Source organism: Panthera uncia, chromosome E3 (assembly GCF_023721935.1).
Source record: "Panthera uncia isolate 11264 chromosome E3, Puncia_PCG_1.0, whole genome shotgun sequence".
Classification (NCBI taxonomy): Eukaryota; Metazoa; Chordata; class Mammalia; order Carnivora; family Felidae; genus Panthera; species Panthera uncia.
The window spans coordinates 35,181,847-35,203,402 of record NC_064815.1 but is presented as its reverse complement, the minus strand read 5'-3'; the positions used below and the strand labels follow the sequence as shown (position 1 = coordinate 35,203,402).

Below are 21,556 nucleotides of genomic sequence, written 5' to 3'. Positions count from 1 at the left end.
CCCCCCCCCCCCCCCCCGGGGCTGCCTTCCCTTGACACCCCTCTCTGCCTGGGACACTCCTCCCCCCGGGACACCCCTCCCCTGAGACGTCCCTCCCTTGATACCCCTCCCACCTGGGACACCTCTCCCCAGAGATGTGCCTTCCCTGACACCCCTCTGCCTGGGACACCCCTCCCCACAGGACGCTCCTTACCCAGATCGCCTTCCCTTGACACCCCTCCCCTGACATTCTTGCCTCCTCCGGGACACCCCTCCTCCCCTGACACCCCTCCCCTCCCACACCCCTCCCCTGGGTCACCCCCTCCCCCAGGACGCTCCTCCCCTGACACCCTTTCCTCTGACACTCTTCACCCCAGGACGGTTCCCCCCCCACCCCGATGCCTTGCTCCTCTGGGACACCTCTCCCCACGGGAGGCTCTTCCCCCGACACCCCTCTCCCTGGGACGCTCCCCAGGCCCCCAGGACGCTCCTCTCCCCACCAGCTCCCACAGGCATCCCTTCAGGGGGATACACGGAGCTCCCCCTCCGCACCCCTCCTCCTAGCCGGGTTGGGTGAGGTCCGATGGGGTAGAGTTGGAGGAGCAAGAGTGCTGGCAAGTGACTTCTTACCTGGTCCCCCTTGACCTCTATCCGCACCGGGAGCTGGGTTCCCCAGTTAGCCTGGGCAGTGTTTGGGGGGCTCTCACTCCCAGGAGATGGGCCGAGGGGTGCCCCCACAGAGCTCCCGCCCGCTAGCTGTGCCGGCCCAGTCGCCTGACCTCAGTGTTTCCCATGCTGTGCCCCCCACTCAGGAGCCGCACCTAGGCCCCAGGCAGCCCCTGCACAGCCGAGGAGGTCGTGCTGGCCCTGAGGCCTCACTTCTGCTCCCGTGGCTTTGGGGAGGCCTCTGCACCGTGGCAGGTGAAGCCTGAGCCTCTGCCTCACCTGCAGGGTTTGGGAAGATCCACATTTGACCGGGCCCAGAACTGCCCAGCCCTCAGCAGCCCTGCCCCAGGCGCCGAGCACACCTCCCTGCCCCTGTCCCTATACCCAGAAGGGGCACAAGCCATCTGAGCCTGCGGGAAGTGGAGGAGTCTACACGGGGAGATAGATGCAGGATGAGCCCACACTCAGATTCTCAAACCAGTGTGGGTGTGGGGGGAGAACGGTGGAGACGGGGGGAGTCCCAGACTGAGATGGCCCAGCTGAGCAGACTGGCTCTCTTCCAGGAGGATCCAGAGGGTGCTGGTCCCTGGCCTGGCCCGCCTCCACTGCGCCATGGGCTCTGAGCATCTCGCTCTTCCTTCCCACGGCAGGAACACTGGGGAGTGGGGTGCGCCCTAGGAGGACGAGTCTGGGTTTCCCGTCTCTCGGGGCACAGTGGTGACCCAACACCCTGGGGCGATTTGTGGACCGTGGGGTCGCCAGTGTGCGCGTTCAGCCACGCCTTCCTCTCTTTTAAGTTACTATAAAAATAGTTGTTGCTGGCGCTGCTTTATCCTCTACAGGATTAAACAGTCCTTCTGTGTGTTCGAGCTGTCACTTAGCAGAAAGTGGAGACGCTGTTACCCGAGGAAGCTTTAATAGACGTTTAAAAGGGGGCCTGTAACGGTGGGAAAACCCTGGTGGCTTCGCTGGCAGGGAGCACAGCTTGAGAGCACCAGGCTCAGGCTTTCAGATGAGCGGGGCTGCCTTTGATCTCCGTTGGCAGGTCTGTCTTGCAGCGCGAGCGAGGCGGTCCCGAGCTACTGGGTCAGGCCGACGTTTTAAAACCGGTGCCGAGCACACACCCGCTGGCTTTGACAGAGGCATTTCCCCCCATCTTTTCTCTTATTTGGGGTAGAGTCAGTGTTTTCCAGCTGTATGAAGGAACTGGTTTCCCATCTTCCAGGGACGAGGTTCCGTGGCTGAAACGGCCCCGGGCAAGTGGGCACCCATCCCGCACTGGTCTTTTTCCAGAAGGTTTCGGTAAAGTTTCCGAAGTCCCAGGGTTTTTCACGATGCCGGTTGCCGTGGGGGGCTGTCCACACACTTCACTTGACGCTGAGTTTTATAATAGCTCTTGGGGACCGCTGACCCGCCACAAGGCTAAGTGACTGACCCCTGTCCTGCGCTTCACCCTCTGCACGTTGACGAGAGTGCGTACCGCAGGTCGTTAGCCCACCTGTGAGCTTGCAGGAAGGACACTGTTTTGCTTCTGCTTCTATCCTGTTTCACAGGATTTCCTTGACTCTTTGCCGATTGTCTCTGTCATTGCTTTTTGTCCCCATGGGATATTTTTCCAGCCGTGTCCCCCTCCCTTCCCCCCATCCCCCGCCGCTTCCAGCCCCTTGGTGTGGACCGTCAGGATACCAGCCACCCACCCAAGAGGCCCCCGACTCTCTCCTGGTTGTGTTCCCAATTTTTCAGACCTCACGTCACCGTCTTTTTTCTTTTTAGTCTCTCTTTTTTGCTGGAACTTACCCCAAACTTTTCAAGAAAGGATTTGGAGGTGAACTTCCTGTATTTTGCGTACACCCCTGGGAATTACTCATTTGCCTGGCTCTGTGATTCCCAGTCAAAGCAAGTTTTCTCAGAACTTTTTGGATTGATGATGAGAAGTCTTCACATAGTCTGACCCCTGCTCTTTCCCAGATGCCTAACGGGAAACACTTTCATTCTTTCTGCTGACGCGCTTCTGGGCTCGAGTGCGCGGGGGTTTTCCCTCACAAGCAGTTCTGACACGCTCTCACCCGGCATTATGCAGACCCCCGGGCTGAGGGCCCAGTCCCACGAGACCACCCCCTCTTCCGATGCCAGTCACAAATCCAAGCTGTCACCTGTGCTTCTGATCCACCAGCTCTAAGTCGGGGTTCTCACCGCCCCCCCCCCCTTCTCAGCCTCCATAATTTGCTAGAACGGCTCACAGAACTCAGGGAAACCCTCACTCATGTTTACTGGTCCATCGTCAAGGTTACAACTCTCAGGAACGGGGCTGGAAGAGGCACACAGGGCAAGGGGTGGGGAAGGGGCTCGGAGCCTCCAGGCCCTGCAGGGGGGAGGGGTGGCACCACCCTCCCGGCACCTCCGTGTGTCCTTTCACCTGCCCGGAGGCTCCCGAGCCCCTTCCCTTGGGGTCTTTGTGGAGGCCCCGTGACACAGGTGTGGTTGATGAGATCATCGGTCCTGGGTGATCAGCTCGGTCTCCCACCTGCTAATCACAGGTTGGGTCCCCCGGCCACCAGCCCCCAAGCCCCAAGGGTCACCTGGTTGGTGGGAACCCAGGTCAGGTTGAAAGGGGCTTGTCATACACAACAGCAGACGCTCCTCTCGGCCTCCGCACTCGGGAAGTTCCCGACCCCAGGACCAAGGCCAAATCAGCATTTCTTCCTCCCCGGCAGCATCTGAGTAACTTGTGTTTTCCTCTGCAAGTTTTTAGAGTCTCTGCTGCCTTGCCATCTTCACTCTGGGTCCTTGTGATTTATCGGCGTATCTGCATGAGTGTCCCTTGCTCATTCCTTCTCAGGGGACTCTGTGCTCATTCATTCTGAGACTCCTGCCCTAGTTCTGGGCTGGTCCTCTGACCCTGCCCAGTCTGCTGCCTCTAGGCCCACGTCTGTCTGGACATCCCAGTGGGTCTCAAACGTGCCCCGTTCAGGGACCCCTGCCCCATGAAGCCTCCCCACTTGGCTGGAGAAGCTGCTTCACGAAGCTACGTGAGGGTGTGATGGAGAAGATGTGAACGCCCTGGCCAGCTGAGCGTCCAGAGGGGGCTCTGAGTACCGGGCACAGGGGACTGTCACTTGTGACCAGACAGCACACCTCCTTAGTTCCACACCCTTACCGGGGAGTCCCTGGAATGACGTGTCTTTGAAAATCCTGCTTCTAAAGGGTCTCAAGGCTGGTTTGGGTCCAACTCTAATTCCTGCCTTTGCTTTACCCACTTCATGCTCGTCGTGAACGTGTGGGCACTTGCTCTGTTGGCTTCCCTTACTTTGGTTACATGAGGCAGAGCTCTCCTCTTGCCCCCGAACAACTCAACTCCTTGAGTACCGCGAGGCGCGTCGGAACTTTCTAAAACCGGTAGCGGGGCACCTGGCAGACCCGGTCGGTTGAGCACACGACTCTTGATTTCGCCTCCGGTCGTGGTCCCAGGGTCATGGGATGGAGCCCCACATCAGGCTCCACACTGATCAAAGAGCCTGCTTGGGATTCTCTCGCTCTCTCTGCCCCTCCCCCGCTCACACTCTCTCTTTAAAATAAGAAATAAATAAAGGCAGTAGCTTGTTGCGCTCCTTCTCGGGATGCTTGAGGCCTCACCTGGGCTCTAGCAGCACGGCCGGCGCCCGAGAGCGAGCTGGATGGAGGCAGCGAGGCCGGCACGTGCATCGTGCTTCCAGAACTCTTAGCTGTTCTTTGGAAATTTCGAGGAAGGAAAACGGAACCAAAAGAAATCCCTCATCATTTTGTGTTGTTCCAAGATTTCACTCTTTCTTAAAAAAAATTTTTTTAACGTTTATTTATTTTTGAGACAGAGAGAGACAGAGTATAAACAGGGGAGGAGCAGAGAGAGAGGGAGACACAGAATCTGAAGCAGGCTCCAGGCTCTGAGCTGTCAGCACAGAGCCCGACGCGGGGCTCGAACCCACGGACCGTGAGATCATAACCTGAGCCGAAGTCGGACGCTTAACCGACCAAGCCACCCAGGCGCCCCCCAAGATTTCACTCTTTCTGAGAGATCACGGAAGCGAGCTCTTCTCTGTCCTCCAGGCTGCTCAGATTCTAACGAGATGCTCCCTTGACTTTACAAGATTCTCTGTGAAACGCCTCCAGGTTGTTTCAGACGCGAGTACCACCACCGCTTCTGAGCTGTCTACGGCTCCCACCTGTCAAGAAAAAGCCCTGGGTGTTTCTGTGCCAAGACCCGCAGTGTGACCACGGTTATTAAGAACCAGCCAGCGGAGAATGGCGTTTTGGGGGATGGTTCTGCTATAATCTTCTAGAGATTCATCTGAATGGGAGAGAAAATTTTTGCTTTTTGTTTTTTAAAGAAAACATTTTAAGACATCCTTGATAATGCATATTTAGGTAGTCTGGTCACTTCTAGATCATTCTCTTGGTTACCCTCCCCACCCTAGGGGATGGGGGGCTGTCTTCTGTCTTCCTGGGTTGGGGGTGGGAGGCTGACTCCTGCCTTCCTGGGCTGCAGTGGGGGTTGACTAAGCCTTTCTAGGTTCAGTTGGTTGGTTTAGCTTTGAGATGTTATGGTATTTTGAAATTTTAGCTTCTTTCTACTTAGCCATTTCTGTAACAGGAGAGGAAATTGAAATGGGTTTCCTTTTCTGAAATAGTAATCCAAGTTATGTTCATTGTTTCCTGATAGGTAAGGTAGGAATTTTCCTATGCTTCTTGCTTAGAATTGCTTTTTAAAACTAATTGGTGAGACCAGGGGCACCTGGTGGCTCAGTCGGTACAGCATCTGACTCTTGGTGTTGGGGTTGTGAGTTTGAGCCCCACGTTGGGCATAAAGATTACTTAAAAAAAAAAAAAAAATTCTAAAGCTCACTGGTGAGCCCAAATTGTTTTCCTTCGTGGCAGTGGAATGTGAATTGTGGTTCCTGGGAGGAAGCATGTGCCTCTGCTAATTAGGCCCCTCTGTAGAGGAGCCCCAGTGTTCTGGAACGGGCCGGGGAAGAGATGGGGGGGAGCAGGGGCCCGGGCTCCACCCGGGGGAGCACCGGTGAATGTGGCCTCGAGGGTCCGGGGCATGTGGACTGGGCGGCTCCTGCCCTGGGTGGAGGCAGGTGAGGGAGAAGAGAGCTGGTGTGCTCTCTGTGGCTGGGGGCGGCGGGCCTTTGTCCTCAGGTGACTTTGGCCCCTTCCACCACCAGCGCCCCCCCCCCCCCCGCCCCGGCCCCCGTCCTGTCAGGGGTCAGGACTCCCTTCTTTTCCCACCGTGGTGAGCCACATAGAGCGGGTTTTCAAGACAATTAAAGAAAAACAACTATTAAGCCTACTCCAGACTTTATTGGGGTTTCCCACTAGAGTCCTCCAGTCCCAGGGCCCCTCCTGGGCCACACTGCACACCCCGCCTCGTCTGCTTTGTCCCCTGGGGTCGGTGGCAGTCTCCCGGCCTTTCCTGACTTTTCGTGGCCTTGACAATTCTGAGCAGTTCTGGTCACTTATTTGGTAGTGTCCCTCATGCTGGGTTGATCTGGTGTTTCTTGTGATGAGACGGGTCATGGGGGGGGAGGTGCCCTTCTGGTCACCAGATCGGGTGCCTGAGTCCTCACGACTCCCCGCAGGTGATGCTGACCTGGATCGCCTGGTGAAGGTGTGTTTCCGGGTGTGTCCTGTGTCGGGTGCATTTTCCCGTCCCTTCTCTGTCCTCTGGAAGCGGTCTCTGGGCCTGGCGACCCCAGGGGAGGAAGGCCCCAGCCCCCCCAGCAGCCCCACCAGCGCCTGTCCATGTATCATTTGGAGCTCCTCCATTGGGAAGGATTCTGTCTCCTCTCCTTAGTTAGGTGCGCTTCCGGTTATGGGCGCAGGCTGTTCCTGATCGCGGCTTCAGGTTGTCCGGCTCTGGCGGTGCCGACGGTCCCGCGTGCCTCACGTGTGTCCCTGTGCCCCGTTCCCGGCGCGCCGGGACTGACCGCCGCTGCCGCACACTGCTGCCGGCCCCTGTCTGTTCCCGGCCCGACAACTAGCCGTTTCTCCAGTTGTGGTTTCTTCACCGGAGAGTGGCGTCGGGAGCCGGGAGTGCTGTCACTAGAGCGGTGCTGCTGCTTCCGGAAGGAGCGGGTCAGGTGTGCACGTGCTCACGCGCATCCGGCCGGTTCCTTGCGCGTGCGTCTCAATCTCCGCGGAGGGTGACGTGTATCGGCGCTTGCGGCTCGGATGCCAGCCCGGTTCGGTTCGCGGGGTGCGGGCGCCCCTGCTTCCTCGCTCCTCCGAGCTTCCTCGTCCCCTGCTGTGAGGTCCGGGCCACCACCTGCCTGGCGGATCTGTTTTCTCAGCTCCGTGCACCTGCAAAGCGGTTTCGCAATTGCTCTCCTCCGTGAGAGAAACCGACCAGACGCCGGTGTTCACAGACCGTTCCTTTGCCTTCTGTCCCCACGGTTTTTGCTCAGCACCTTTTCCAGAGTTCCTTAGGGCAGCCTTTCTCCCGCCCCCCCCCCCCCCCCCCCGCCCCGTGCACTCAGCGTCGTGGAGTCCCGGTCATTTGGCACGGTCTGCGTTCCGTCCTGGCGTCCCCTGACCTCCAGGCCGTCTCGTTTTGCTAGTTTGTAAACATTAAAGCTCATTTTCTGTGACACGCGGTTCTCTGGGTTTTGACAAATGCACGCTTATCCGTCACCCCGGGCCTGGACGTTCGTCTCCCCCAGACGTCCCTGTTCGCGCAGACCGCTGCCTCGGCCACCGGCCCCTGGGCCATCGCTGTCGTCCGCAGTCTGCCCTGCAGTTCTGCCTCAGCTAGAGTCCGCGGGATCCCGCGGGATGTGGCCCTGGATTCCGGTACTTTGCAAAGGGCGCTTCCGCTCCGCCCGAGCGGCTGGGGGAGCCGGCAGCTCCCCGTCTTCCCTCCCGTGTTGCTCCGCAGCACACGGGACTCGCACACGGGACGTGCCGCACCCGTTCCCGCGTTCCGACGCCGGGGGTGGGGGGGGGTCTCCACTCTTTCCCACGGTGGCAGTTATGAACCCAACTCCTGTGTGCTCCGCCCGGGTGCGGGTTTTGTGTCGACAGATGTCTTTAGTTCACGTGGGCGAGCACATAAGGATATAATTCCTGGGTCCTGTGCTCTGTCCGGCTTTGTAAGAAACTGCCAGCGTCGCCCAGAGTGGCTGCACCCAGTTTCCCTTCTCCCCAGCAGCGGACATCCGTTGTTCTGGATGCTCCGGAGCATTTGGCATTTTCAGTGTTTGGGCTTTGGCTGTCCGGGTAGGTGAGGGGTGATGTTGCGTTGTGGCTTTAACGGGCGTTTCCCCCAATAAATGATACTGAGCATCTTTTCTGTGTTTATTTACCATCTGTGTATCTTACTTGTGTGAAACGGGTGACTTCAGTGTCCACATTCTTTGCCCAGTTTAAAAATTGGGTTGTTTGTTTCCATATTGTTGAGTTTTAACGGTACTTTAAATATTCTGGATACAAGTCCTTTATCAGGTGCTTTATGCACTTTGTAAATGTTTTCCCAACCTGTGGCCTGTCTTTTCGTTCTCTTTACAGTATCATTTACAGAGTGGAAGGTTTTCATTTGACAAGGTATGGTTTCCTTTCATGGGTCACGCTTCTGGTGTTGTGTCCGAAACCCCCTTGCCACGCCCAAGCCACAGATTACATCTAGTCTGGGGTCTTTTGTGAGTAGATTTTTGTTCCAAGTGTGAGACGTGTGTCCAGGTTCGTGCTCTTGCGCATGGTCAAGTATTCACTCCAGCACCATCTGTCGAGAAGACCGTCTCTCTCCATTAAACACTCTTTGCACCTTCGTCAAACATCAGCCGGCTGTATCTGTGTGGGCCTGTGCCTGGACCCCCGGTCCTGTTCCGTTGACTCTGTGTCTCTCCTTTTGCTAGTACCACACCGTCTTGGCTGCTGTGGCTTTGCAGTAACTCTTGGAATTGGGTACTAGGAGTCCTCCAATTTTGCGCTTTCTCAGAACTCTTCTGGCAATTCCAGGTCCTTTGCTTTTCCGTATTCATTTGAGAATCAGCTCGTCAATATCCACAGCAGAGCTTGCTGGATATTCTGACTGCGAGTGCATTGAATCTGTAGATCGGGCAGGAGAGAAGTGACATCCTCGTAATGCTGAATCTTTCAATCCACGAACACGATGTCTCTCTCCATTTTTTTAAACCTTTGATTCCTTTCATCAGTTTTTGTTTGAATCTGTATACAGATTCTGCATGTATTTCGTTAGAGCTATAGCTATAGCTGTGCACTTTTTTAGGGTTCCTTGCTATTCATTGTAACTAAAAAAATTCAGATTACGGTTCATTGCTGACATATGGGAATACACCTGACTTTTATGTATGGTCCTTGTATTCTGTGACTCTGATAAACTCATCCATTAGGTCCAAGAGGGGTTTTTTTGTATATTTTTTGAAATCTTCTGGGGCTCAGCTGGTTGGGCGACTGACTTCGGCTCGGGTCATGATCTCGCGGTTTGTGAGTTTGAGCCCTGCGTCCGGCTCTGTGCTGACAGCTCAGAGCCTGAAGCCTGCCTCGAATTCTGTGTCTCCCCCTCTCTCTACCCCTCCCCTGCTCACGCTCTTTGTGTCTCTGTCTCTCAATAATAAATAAACGTTAAAAATTAAAAAAAAAATCTTCTACGTAGACAATCGTATCAAGCGTTAATGGAGACAGTTTTATTTCTTTCTTTCCAGTCTACGACTTTGACTTCTTTTCCTTGCCTCACCGTATGAACTAGGACTTCCTCCACACCATTGAGCAGGGTAGTGAGATATCCTTGTTTTGTTCCAGACCCTCAGGGGAAACCACTGAAGCACCCGTCGCCAAGTCTGGTTTTGGCTGTCGGTTTGTCGTAGCCGCTGTGTAAGCTGATGAGGTTCCCTTCTGTTCCTGATGTGCTCCAAGTTTCTATCATGAGTGGATGCTGAATTTTGTCACGTGCTTTTTTGTGTGTCTGTTGATATTATCACATGGTTTTTCTTCTTTAGTCTGTTAGTGCAGGGAATCACATTGATTGATTTCTGAGTATTGAACTCGTGTTGCATTTCTGGCCTGCGGTTGTGATTTAGTACCCATGTTTCTTCTTTTGTGAGTTTTGGTAGTTTGTGTCTTTCCAGTAATTGGTCTGTCTTATCTAAGTTGCTGAATTTATGGTCCTCAAGAGATTGTAATATTCCTGATTATCTTTGCAATGTGTGTGGGACCAGTAGCAATGTTCCCTTCTTTGTTCCTGATACTGCTTCTCTCTTTTTCCTCATTAGTCTGGCTAGAGGTCTATCAATTATGTTCATCTTTTCGAAGAACCAGCTTTTGTTTTACTGACTGTCTCTATTTTTTTCTTGTTTTCAATTTCATTGATCTCCACTCTTAGGTTTTTAAAGATTTCTTTCCTCCTGCTTGTTTTGTGTATAATTTGCTTTTTTTTTTTTTTTTTTTTGATAAAGTAGAACTTTAGATTTGAGACCTATCTTTCTTTTTTCTTTTTTTTTTAATTTATTATTTATTTTGAGACAGAGCATGTGTGTGTGCATACACGTGTGCAGGAGGGGGCAGAGAGAGAGCAAGAGAGAGAGTCCCAAGCATGCTCTGCGCTGTCAGCACAGAGCCTGACACGGGGCTCGATCCCACCAACTGCGAGATCAAGACCTGAGCTGAGATCAAGAGTCAGACACGTAACTGACCGTGCCGCCCAGGTGCCCCAAGACTTTCTGTCTTTCTGACACGAGCACTTTACTGTAAATTTTCCTTGAAGTGGTGCTTCCAGAGCATCCTGCAAGTTTTTATATGTTGTATTTTCAAATTTCATTCAATTAAAAAATCTTATAATTTTTGGGAATGCAAGCTGGTGCAGCCACTCTGGAAAACAGTGTGGAGGCTCCTCAAAAAACTAAAAATAGAACTACCCTACGACCCAGCAATGGCACTGCTAGGCGTTTATCCAAGGGATACAGGTGTGCTGTTTCGAAGGGACACGTGCACCCCCATGTTTATAGCAGCACGATCAACAACAGCCAAAGTATGGAAAGAGCCCAAATGTCCAATGATGGATGAATGGATAAAAAAAATGTGGTATGTATATATATATATGTATATATGTGTATATATATATATATATACACACACACACACACACACACACACACACACACACACAGTGGAATATTACTCAGCAATCAAAAAGAACGAAAGCTTGCCATTTGCAGCTACGTGGATGGAACTGGAGGGTATTATGCTCAGTGAAATTAGTCAGAGAGAGACAAAAATCATAGGACTTCACTCCTATGAGGACTTTAAGAGACAAAACAGATGAACATAAGGGAAGGGAAACAAAAATAATATAAAAACAGGGAGGGGGACGAAACAAAAGAGACTCATAAATATGGAGAACAAACGGAGGGTTCCTGGAGGGGCTGTGGGAAGGGGGATGGGCTAAATGGGGAAGGGGCACTAAGGAATCTACTCCTGAAATCACTGTTGCACTATATGCTAATTTGGATGTAAATTTAAAAAAATAAAATAAATCTTATAATTTTGCTTGTGTGGTTTTTTTTTTAATGTTTATTTTTGAAGGAGAGAGAGACAGAGTGTGAGTGGGGAAGAGGCAGAGAGAGGGAGGCACAGAATCTGAAACAGTCTCCAGTCTCTGAGCTGTCAGCTCAGAGCTCGACACGGGGCTCAAACTCATGAACCGTGAGATCATAACCTGAGCCAAAGTCAGATGCTCAACCAACTGAGCCACCCAGGTGCCCCTTGCTTGTGCTTTTAAAACCTCTATTTAGAGGTGTGTGGTATAATATCCAAAGATTTGGGTGTGTTTCCAGATAACATCCTGTGGCTGACTGCTAGTTTAATTCTGTCTGTGCTGGAAACATGTTTTTTAGAGTTTAGCTCTTTTCTTTATGTTTTATCTGCTTCATGGCTCACAGCGTGGAGTGTCTTAGTGAATGTTCCACATATACTTGAAAATAATACCTATTTTGCTGTTGGGTAGAGTGTTCTAAAGATGTCACATTGGCGTGTCTTGCTTTTTTATACATATAGCGATCAGTATGTGTTAGGTCAAGTCAATGAATACGTGTATAGAGTATATACTTGATTGTAGTAAGTGAGGTCAGTTTAAGCACGTAAATTTTGTTGGTAGGTTCACGCACATCTAATCCTGTTGTGTCTATGTGTTGATCGTTTATCATCTGCAGTGTCCTTTTTTGTCCCTCGTATTATTGTTTTTACGTTTCTTGTCTGATGTTAATACAGCCATGAGCTCTCTTTTGATTAATGTTTTTGTGATGTATCTTTTTTATGCGTTTACTTTTAACCTACCTACATGTTTATATTGAAAGTGGATTTCTTGGAGGAGCCTGGGTGGCTCGGTCGGTTAAGCGTCCGACTTCGGCTCAGGTCATGATCTGGTGGCTCTCAGGAGCCCTGTGTCAGGTTCCGTGCTGACAGTGGGGAGCCTGCTTCCGATTCTGCGTCTCCCTCTCTCTCATTCTGTCTCTCTCTCTCTCTCTCTCTCTCTCTCTCTCAAAAATAAACACTTAAAAAAATTAAAGTGGATTTCTTGTAGATAGCATAGATTTAGGTCCTGCTTTTTTCTCCAGTCTGACAATTTCTGTCTTTACTGCTGAGTTTAGAATACTCTCATTTAGAGTGACAGATTAAAATCTACCGTGGGGCTAGTTGTTTTCTATTTGTTTCTTCTGTTGTTTCTTTTTTTTTTCCTCATTTCCTGCCTTCTCTTTGGTTAATTGAGCATCTTCTAGGATTCCATTTTTATATCTGTACTGACTCATTATGTAGAATTGTTTACAATTTTCTTTGCCGTCCCACGGGACTTAATCTGAGTCTCCAAGTACTAGAATCCCACTTTCTGTGTGGCGCACGTCCCTGCGAGTGTGCTCCCGGGGTCTCCTGGCCTTCGTGCTGTTTCCTCCTTACTTCCCTTCAGACGCTTTAGCTGATTGCTGCTGGTTTGGCCCTAGACTAGGGTCGCACGCGGTCCCAACCTGAACGTGACACCGGGAGCCTTAGCCAGTGTGTGCAAAACCGGCAACTAAGCCACCGCCACCGCCGTGCTCCGTTCTCCCCCTCGGTCTCACCCCTGCCCCGTGACGCGGTGGTCCTCACCCTGGACATTCAGCCCTGTGGAGCTTTTTACAGAGTGCAGCTCGTGTCGGGGGTCCACGGGTCCCGTGGTGTCTGCGTGGAACTGCTCTGTGGCCACCTGTGACCCGGCTCTCTCCCTTTCGCCTTCCCGTGTGCAGGCGGGGGTGCCGTGCTCTCTCCCCCATCCTGTGGCGTCTCCGTGCAGACGCTCAAGTCCAGAGGACGTGAACGTGCTCTTGTAGGAGCGGGGCTTGTCAGAAACCAGCGGTCTGAACACGGTGCTCGTGACTTACACGTGAGCTGTAGCGTGGGCTCCAGGCCCAGGGTGGTCCGGGCGTGTGTGATGACGACAAACGCGGAGTGCGGTCTGGGGCCGCTAACCGGCCACTCGCCTGGGGCGTGTCTCGTGCACGCACGTACCACGTGTGCAAGGAGACGCAGCCCGCGTGTGCTTGTGTACGTTTCACGCGTTCCGTAGCTTCTCCAGACCGGACCTTCCGGCATGGCCCCCGGGATTGTGAGAAACGCTCGGACCCCTCGCATCCCTGCTTTGATCCCAAGCCGCTGCCCAGACCCGGCCTCGTCTTCCCGCCCGGCCGCGCCCCCTCCCCCGGGTGTGCACACGCAGCTGTGCTCCTGCTCACGGTCCTTTGCCCTGTTTCTTCCAGTCGTGGCGTTCCTGGTGGCTCTGCACCAGAACAAGCAGCTGATCGGCGACCGCGGCCTGCTGCCCTGCCGGGCGTACCTGGAGAGCGTCCGGAGGTACTTCCAGGGCCGGGGAGGCTGGGACGCCGTGAGCTACGCGCCCACCGTGCTCTGGCTGCTGGACTGGTCGCACATGAACGCCAACCTGGACGCCCTCGCCCTCCTCGGATTGGGCGTCTCGTCTTTCGTCCTGGTCACCGGCTGTGCCAACATGGTGCTCATGGCCACTCTCTGGGTCCTCTACATGTCCCTGGTCAACGTGGGACAGATCTGGTAAGTCAGAAGCCCTGGAGTCCCGCAGGCCAGCCGTGCCGCAGCGCGGCGTCCTGGGGATGTCACAGGCTGGGGAGCAAGCCAGCTGGGGAGACAGAGCAAGATTTCTTCTCACACGAGTGCAGGGGAGCATCGCCATTCCAATTAGGCGGGAGCAGAGACTGCCGGTTGCCAGTCAGTCACGTTCCCAGGGCCTTTCTTCTTTGGGAATAATCACGAGTCTGTTGGGAGTGGCACGGCCACCCCAGAGACCCTGATGTCAGCCTCCTGCGGCCGGGCGTCCTGTGGATGGAGGGAGGGTCTCCGTGTGGGCTTCTGGGAGTGCTCTGGGGGCGAGGGGGGGGGGGTGGGGGTCTTGACTTGGAAGCTGTTTCTTTTCCTGCTCTTCCAGCTCCTTCCTTGTTCAGGATGAACCATTACCAGCTAGTGCCAGGAGCCACAATGAGGCTGGCCCCGCTGAGGGGTCAGGGGAGCGGGCTCCCGGGCCAAGCGGTCGGAGGGGCAGCGGAGCTCCACAGAGGCGGGAAGGTTGGGGAAGGCCTGCGGGAACCGAGAGGCCGTGTCCCAGGGCGGCCCGTGGTCCGGGAAAGGCTGACTGAAGTCGAGCGGCCCCAGGGCGCCGAGGGGTGTCTGAGCAGGTCAGAGGGATCCCCCTCGTCTCTCCGGTGCTGGGCCCGAGAGGAAGGGAAGACTCGCCTGGCAGAGGAAAACCCAGAGCTTTCTGAGAAGTGCCGGGGCAGAGCGTCGGTGTCTGTGTGCACGCGTGGGAGGGAGGGAGGGTATCGGTGCAGACGTACAGGCAGCAGACACGGAGCGTTGGTGTGTGTGTAGACCTGCCTGAATTAGACGTGGACATCCGCGTCTGTGTGGACGCGGAGAGGGTGAAGCGCTTCCGGGGCATCCGTTGCGGTGTTCTGACCGAGGAGTCGTCTGTCCTCTGGGCGAAGAGTGTAGTCCGGTGGCCCGGCCGTCTGTGCGGCGCTGGCCCAGGATGGAAGAGCTTGTGCGGTCTTCCCAGGGTTGGGTTCCAACCCAGACAGTCTGCTCCTGTGCCCGTGGAGCTGACCTTCAGTGCTGTCTCGCAGGTGGATTTCGAACGGTCACCCCAGGGCTGTGGCAGTTGCCCGGGGTCTGTCCGGCGGGCCCCTCGCAGCTCCCTGTGGGCAGGTGCGCGCACCTGTTTGAGTGGAGTCTGGGCTGGACTTTTGTCCAGCCCGTTCCTGGCTGTGGGTGACCCCGCTTAGCACTGCACCAGGTCAGGCAGGGATGGGTAGCACTTAGTGTCATGCGGGAGGCCCTTCCGCAAATCCGGGCTGCGGGAAAGAAGGCCATGCATCTCGGTCACCCTGCACACCCACCCCCGGGGCCCTCCTGATGACGTGTTACCGTTGTCAGCATGTGCTGACACCGCGCGGGGTCCGGGGGACCGTCCCGCGTGCCTCCTGCTTCAAGCAGCTGCAAAGTGGCTGTGCGGCGTGAGGTGTCCTTCTCGCCCGTCTGCTCCTCCCCTCGTGGGATTCCCGGAGGTCCGACGCCCCCGGTGCCTCCCTCCTGCCCCCGGTCTCCTGGCCGGGGGTATTTACCAACAGAGGGGCGCTCCGCTGGCTTTTCCTGCGACGTCTTCAGAGGCTGCTGTGTTTTGAGACGTGTGATTTTAAACCACGCCTGAGAAGGGAGCGTTCTGGGCCCCTCTGTCCCATACTAGTGGTTGGAGCTCCACACCGCGAGCGCCCGCTGCAGAGACCGGAGGGGGCGGCACGCTTCCTCTGGGACACGTGGCTTGGGGCGTGCCTTCTCGTGCCTGGCAACCAGAGAAAGTTGAACTGTGAAAAGTATTTCCTAGTCATGGCATAGAATGTGGCCAAGGAGGATCAACCCCATGTTTAAATTTCTGAAAACCACTTTGGGTATGTGTGGACAAAAATAGTCTTGTATTTTTCTCATTGGAAAAGCTATTTTGTTCTCCTTCCCTTGGACGTGTAAAAAAAAAATGTGCAAAATAAAATAAAACTACATTTTCTCAGAAATGGTGCATGAGATGTTTTAGGTGAAAAGTGAAAAAGAAAACAAAATCTGTCAGTGGAGACCAGTGGTTTACCTACCATGCCCGTGATGCCAGTGTCCACGGCCGAGCTGCACGCTGCTGTGGCACAGATGTGGGGCCTTGTGGGGCTCACGGGCACCTGCACCCAGGCGAGGTGGCTGGCGGGACTCAGGCGCCCTCCGCCTCCGAGGTATTTCCAGCTCCACCCTTGGCTCGGGTTTCCCTGACGGATGATAGTTTTGGGATCAGAGTGACATTGAAAACTTACCGAGTGAGGACCCCACTCGGGGGGAACAGGCTTTCTTTTTCGTGACACCCCAAATGACGGTTAGACACAGACCGTTCTTTGCATGTCCCATTTATTTAAAGTTGGGGAAAAAGAATATTTCTTTGAGGTGAGATACGCAGATCATGGACGCTGTTGGCAAAACGTCTTGCAGGTGTCCAGCTGGCGCCCGGTGGTGGGGACGGGAAGCCCCTCCCCCCAAGGCAGGGAGGTGCCGGCAGGTGCACTAGGTGCTTCTCCACAGGCACCACGGCCCCGTGCCTGCCCACGTTTGCTCCTGCCCGGTGGCACTTGGAGTCCCCCGAGGTGGCTGTCGTGGGGCGGAGCCGGGTAGCCTCACGCGGCACCCGGCATGTTCTGGAACCGTGACTGCCCTTTGCCCGCTCTCCCGACTTCGTTCCTGACACCGCGTGTCAGGTGGGAGCTGCTGAATCCACTTTGTGGTGGCAGCGACCGGAGATCTCGTCGTGGGGAGAGTGGCTCCCTTCCAGGCGGTCAGTGCTCTGCAGATCGGTGGCCCGAGCCCTCGGGTTCGGGGAGTGGAGCACCGATCGTGTGAAGTCCTTATGTTGTGGCCGCAGGAGGCGTAGCGGGAGGGGGACTGGGGACGCGGGGGCAGGAACGAGGGACCGGGGCGCAGGCGAGCTGGTGGCATGCCCTTTGCCGTGGGGTCCGTGCTCCGGGGCGCCCTCTCCCAGAGCTCCAGTCCTGCATCCGCGTGGCCTGTGGTCAGGCGTGGGGCAGGCTGTGGGCTGAGGCAGCGCTCCCACGTGGGATGGTCAGCCACCGGACGGGACCCGGGCAGACCCGGGTCTCTGACTCTCCCCACGTCCCCCGTGTTTTACCAAACTCCACATCCTCATGATTTTACCCGCAAGTGTTTCTAGAACCTTCCTGTGCCGTCAGCACCCAGCGTGGCCCCGTGTTCACGACGGCCTTCGGGGCTGTGCTTCCCGCACAGCAGGATGTTTTGTCAAGGGCACGCGGCTGCTTCATTTTGGGCCTCCGCTGCTCCAGTTCCGGGCAGTTAAGAGATGCTGTTTTCACGTGTTGGGCAAATCTAAGGTGAGGAGTCGTGATATCTCCATCTACCCGGCCGCCCCCTCCCCACCAGCCTCACGGTGAAGACCTGGGCTGGCGCCAATGGGTTTCTTGGGCCCTGGGGGCCAGGATTTGCAGCCCCTGATAGGGAAGGGGAGCCCCAAGCCCCAGGAAGGTGGGACTGGGAGCCTCTGGGCTGCGGCGGGCAGCAGCAGGGGGCGTGACTCCCTCCACTTTTTTGGGGTGCTGCTGGCCGGCAGGCAGATAAAGCGGGAGCTCCCGTGTTTCTGTGCCTCCGCTGAGTAGAGGGAGGGATGTGGCAGTTGCCCGGCGGGGCTTCCTAGTGCGCGAAAGGTGGCTGGGCCCAGGACTGTGTTCTTTCTGCGGGAGGAACTAGGGAAGCGGCTCAGCACCAGGGGCCCCAAGCCCCTGCAGGGCTCGCCAGCAGTCAGGGCGTCCCCAGGCCGGCAGGCCCCCGATAGGGATGCAGGACCGGCCCGTGTGAGGGCTCAGGCTTTCCAAGGACACACGTGCAGGGGTGCTGAGCGGCTGTGGAGGCCCCCTCTCCATCACCAGCCATCGAGTGTGGCCGGAGCAGGTTTTGATTTCCTGGTGCTCTGGGACAGGAGCGGTGTGAGGGTGTCCCCGCCCGAGACTGTGTGGTTAGGGGCAGAGATGACTTCTCGGTTCCGTTTGTTTAACCAGGTACAGCATCATCTGTCGGGGAGAGACAGGAGGTGGTGCCCTGGGAGCGGATGGAGCTAGAAGGGGCCTCAGATTAGGTGGCCGGCAGGCAGCCCCCGCCCCACCCCCACCCCCACCCCCCACTGCCAAGCCCGTGCCTCCTGGTCCTGAGACGCCTGGGCCTTGGTGCGTACGTCTGAGCCCACCGTGCGCCCGTGCTGTCCTTGCTGAGAACTTGAGTTTGTTTGTATGCCTCGAACAGTGCCCAGGGCCCCAGAGGTTCTGTCCAGTGGAAGGAAGCCGTGTGGTCCCTCCCAGGGCCCGGCCTGCGGCTGCCGCACGCAGTTTTGTTCGCTGCTGAGGACGCAGCAAAGCCGGATGTGGCTCTCCTGGCTGACGGGCACAGATTGGGTTTCTGCCTAGCTACTTCAGCGTTTCCTGTTAATGTGATAAGCTTCATCTTTGGAAGAACTATAGGTTTACAGAATGCAGAACAGTATGGGGAGCTCCTGGGCACCCCACACCCAGTTTCGTGTATTGTCAACCTCTTCCTTGTCAGACTGAAACTGACCTCTTTTGTCCCAGGATCCCCCTCCCCCAGGAGCCACAGGACATTTGGGCGTCACATCCCCTTAGGCTCCTCTGGGCTGGGACAGTGTCTCTGACCCCCCAGCTTACAGGACTGGTCAGGGATGCTGTGGGTCGGGACCCGTCTGACGCTCTTCTCGCAACTGGGCTGGGTTGTGGGTTCAGGGAGAAGGCCACGGAGATCGTGCACCCATCTCGTCACGTCACATCACGTCACGTCACGTCACATCACACGGGTGGTCAGTGCCACTGACGAGCCTCATCTGTGCCACTGCTGACCCTCCCCGCCCGGTGAGGTCCCTTGGGTGACCTTGTCCACGGTGAAGTCAGTTTGTCCGAGTCCGGGCACACGGCCCAGGTGTGCGGCGGGGAGCCGGGTACTGGGAGGCTTCTGCAGGGGAGGCGGGTCTCCCGGTCACATCAGTGGGGACTTTGGGTGTCTGCCCTCTTGCTCTTGGGGCTTCACCATCCCGGGAACCGGCGACGTGTGACGAGACAGCTAGAGTTCAGCAGCCGCTACTGCATGAGTTTAAGTGGTTTTAAAGATGGGTCTCGCTGCAGCGGCTCTTTCTGTCTCGGACGCTGGAACCTGCTAGAACCCTGGGAGCCCCGACCGTGACTTCACTCCAGCTGCCCCCCAGCATCAACTTTCCACAACGTCGGCTTTCCGATCCTTTTATCTGTGCTTTACTTTGGCAGTACTCCTCAAGGGCCCTTTGTAGCGAGTCAGGATGGCTGTGCAGCCGTCCCTTTCTCTCCCCACCTTCCTGGCCCCCAAAGAAGAAAGGATTATCTCCAGAAACTTGGACCGGCATCGGGGAGGCTCAGGGGGTCCTTCCTGCGGAGGAAGCCGCCTCTGCCACGTCCCTTGGAGAGAGAGGACAGAGCCTGCACTTCAAAGAGCGCCCAGAGCAGATGCCAGAGGGCCGCGGGGGGTGCGGGGGTCACGGTTGGTGCCACAGCGCGCGCTGCGTGGCCGCTCCCTCCGGACGGTGGACGATGCAGGCCTCGTTTTGTCCTAAACGCAGCAGCCCCCCGCAGGGCCCGCCACCAGCCGCCCCGGCCTGCGCCCCGCCACCCACGTCCGCCTTGAACGTTGCCTGGGGCCCAGATGCGTTGACGGAGCACTGACTGAAAAGAGAGCTGATGCACAGACACGGACTCCTGCGTCTGTTCTGGGAGGTTCAGGGAGCGGAATGGGGCCGTTTCCGTTCCGTGGGGGCAGCAGCCTGCGCCTGGGCACGCACTCCACAGTGAAGGCCGCCCTTCCTTGTAGGGTCCCCTTTCTGATAATCTGTGCTCAGGGTACTGGGTGCCCTTCGAACTTTCTGATTCTAGGGTATGACATTCCATGGTGTTTGACTATGTACAGAAACTATTTACTGCCAGATATCCGCTATTACGTTTCCTTTTTCCAAGAGATTTATTTTTTACTTTTATTTATTTTTGAGAGAAAGACAAAGAGACAGACATGAGTCGGGGAGGGGCAGAGAGAGGGAGACACAGAATCCGAAGCAGCTCCAGGCTCTGAGCTGTCAGCCCAGAGCCCGACGCGGGGCTCGAACTCACGAACCGTGAGATCACGACCTGAGCCGAAGTCGGACGCTTAACCGACTGAGCCACCCAAGTGCCCCCCTAAAAGATTTCTTGATTGGCCTGCTGTGAGCATGGGCTGGGACCCCGTATGTGGGGCAGGGCCTGGGCAGACAGGGCTTCTGGCCACACACATAGCACCTAGGGGGTCCCCCTTATGCCCACCTTCCCCACATTTAGTGCCCATGGGGTCTGTGACCTGACCCACGGTGTCCTGGGGTCACTGAAGTGGGCTTTACTTAGCTGGGTAGCAGGATGCTTTAGTCTCGCAAGTTTTTTGACAAAGCAAGGCAAAATTTTGATACGTGTTTCTCCTTTTGTTCTGTAGGTATTCGTTTGGTAAGTGGAAATCAGAAAGTGACGCCGTGGGAGTTTGGCATGTGTGTGGGGTATGTACCCGTGCGCTTTTTCTGCCTCTCGCCTCGCCTGAGAGTCTGTCACCACGTTGGCCGATGTCTGTGATCGAACCTGGAGTCCTGGCCCACGCCGGCTTCCGTGCCCGGAGCGCCGGCCCGGTGCAGACCCGGGGACGTGTGACACTGGGGTGTGCTGTGGGTAGAAGGCAGCGTCAGACGGCTGGTCGAGTGGCCCCACCGCAGCGAGCACGCAGTGTCCTCACGGATCAACACTGTTCCTTGGGTGAAGGTCAGGCCGTCCTGCAGGCCAACCCTTCTCCCCCCCCAGGCCGCGCTGAGTGCCCGGGAGGGACACCCCTGGGCAGAGGAGGAGCTCACCCAGGGCTGAGGGCGGTGGGACAGCCCGCGGCGGTTCGATTTCTTTGCTCGGTAAGGGGAGGACGTCGGGCAGTGATTCCATGCCGTGTGGGTAGTGCTGCACCCACCGTGAGCGCGTGGGTAGCGTTTGTTCAGAGGCAAGGGGGCCCCCCGGTGGATAGGGCCCAGCAGAGCCCACCTGTGGGTCTCACCTTCTCACCTGCTGATACACGGACACGTCAGCGCGCTCCAAGGGGACGCGAAGAGCCACACACCCCACACCGTGCCGCCCTCGGCGCCCCAGCACGATCCCCAACCGCACGAGGAGCAACGGGCCAGGACGGCAGGCCCGTCCTGGAGGGAAACGATCGTCGACAGAGGCCATCCTCAGGCCAGCCCAGCGCAGCTGTGGGGACTGGTGACTGCACTGAGGCCCTGAAGAATGAGAAGAAGAGCTCTCAGGAGAGAAACCGACGAGATGAGAAAAGAAGCAGACGGAAAGTCGAGAACTGAAAACTACGGTGTGTGAAATGAAGGACTTCCCAGAGGGGCTGGGTGACGGTGGCACGGGGTGTGGCCGCGAGCGCCCCCCCCCCCCCCCCCCCCCAGGCCCGCGCAGAGCTCAGGCACCCAGGGGAGAGCTCGGAGGCTGGCGGCATGTGTGCGGAGCCCCGGCACGAGGGGCAGCTGGCGACGTCCCCACGTTGGTTGGAGACACGACTGCACAGATGCAAGAAGCCCGGGGAAGTCCACACGGCGTGCGCGGGAAGGAAACTGTGTCTCCCGCGGCATTGGGTGGTGCTGACCGAGGGAAAGGGAGAGTCCTGAGAGCGGTAGGTGGGTCTGGACGCGGGTCTGGAAGCGGCCCTGAGG

General features: G+C 56.4%; 1 protein-coding gene across 1 annotated transcript in view; it reads left to right on the top strand.

Annotated features, from left to right (window-relative positions):
* LOC125928439 (lipase maturation factor 1-like) overlaps positions 1–20,714 on the top strand; it is a 21,508-nt gene extending 794 nt beyond the window's left edge. The window contains exons 2-4 of the mRNA XM_049639138.1: positions 13,425–13,734; positions 20,299–20,485; positions 20,655–20,714. Coding sequence (XP_049495095.1) covers positions 13,425–13,734; positions 20,299–20,485; positions 20,655–20,714 — 557 coding nt within the window. The remainder of the gene's footprint in view (positions 1–13,424; positions 13,735–20,298; positions 20,486–20,654) is intronic.
* Positions 20,715–21,556: the final 842 nt, after the last annotated feature.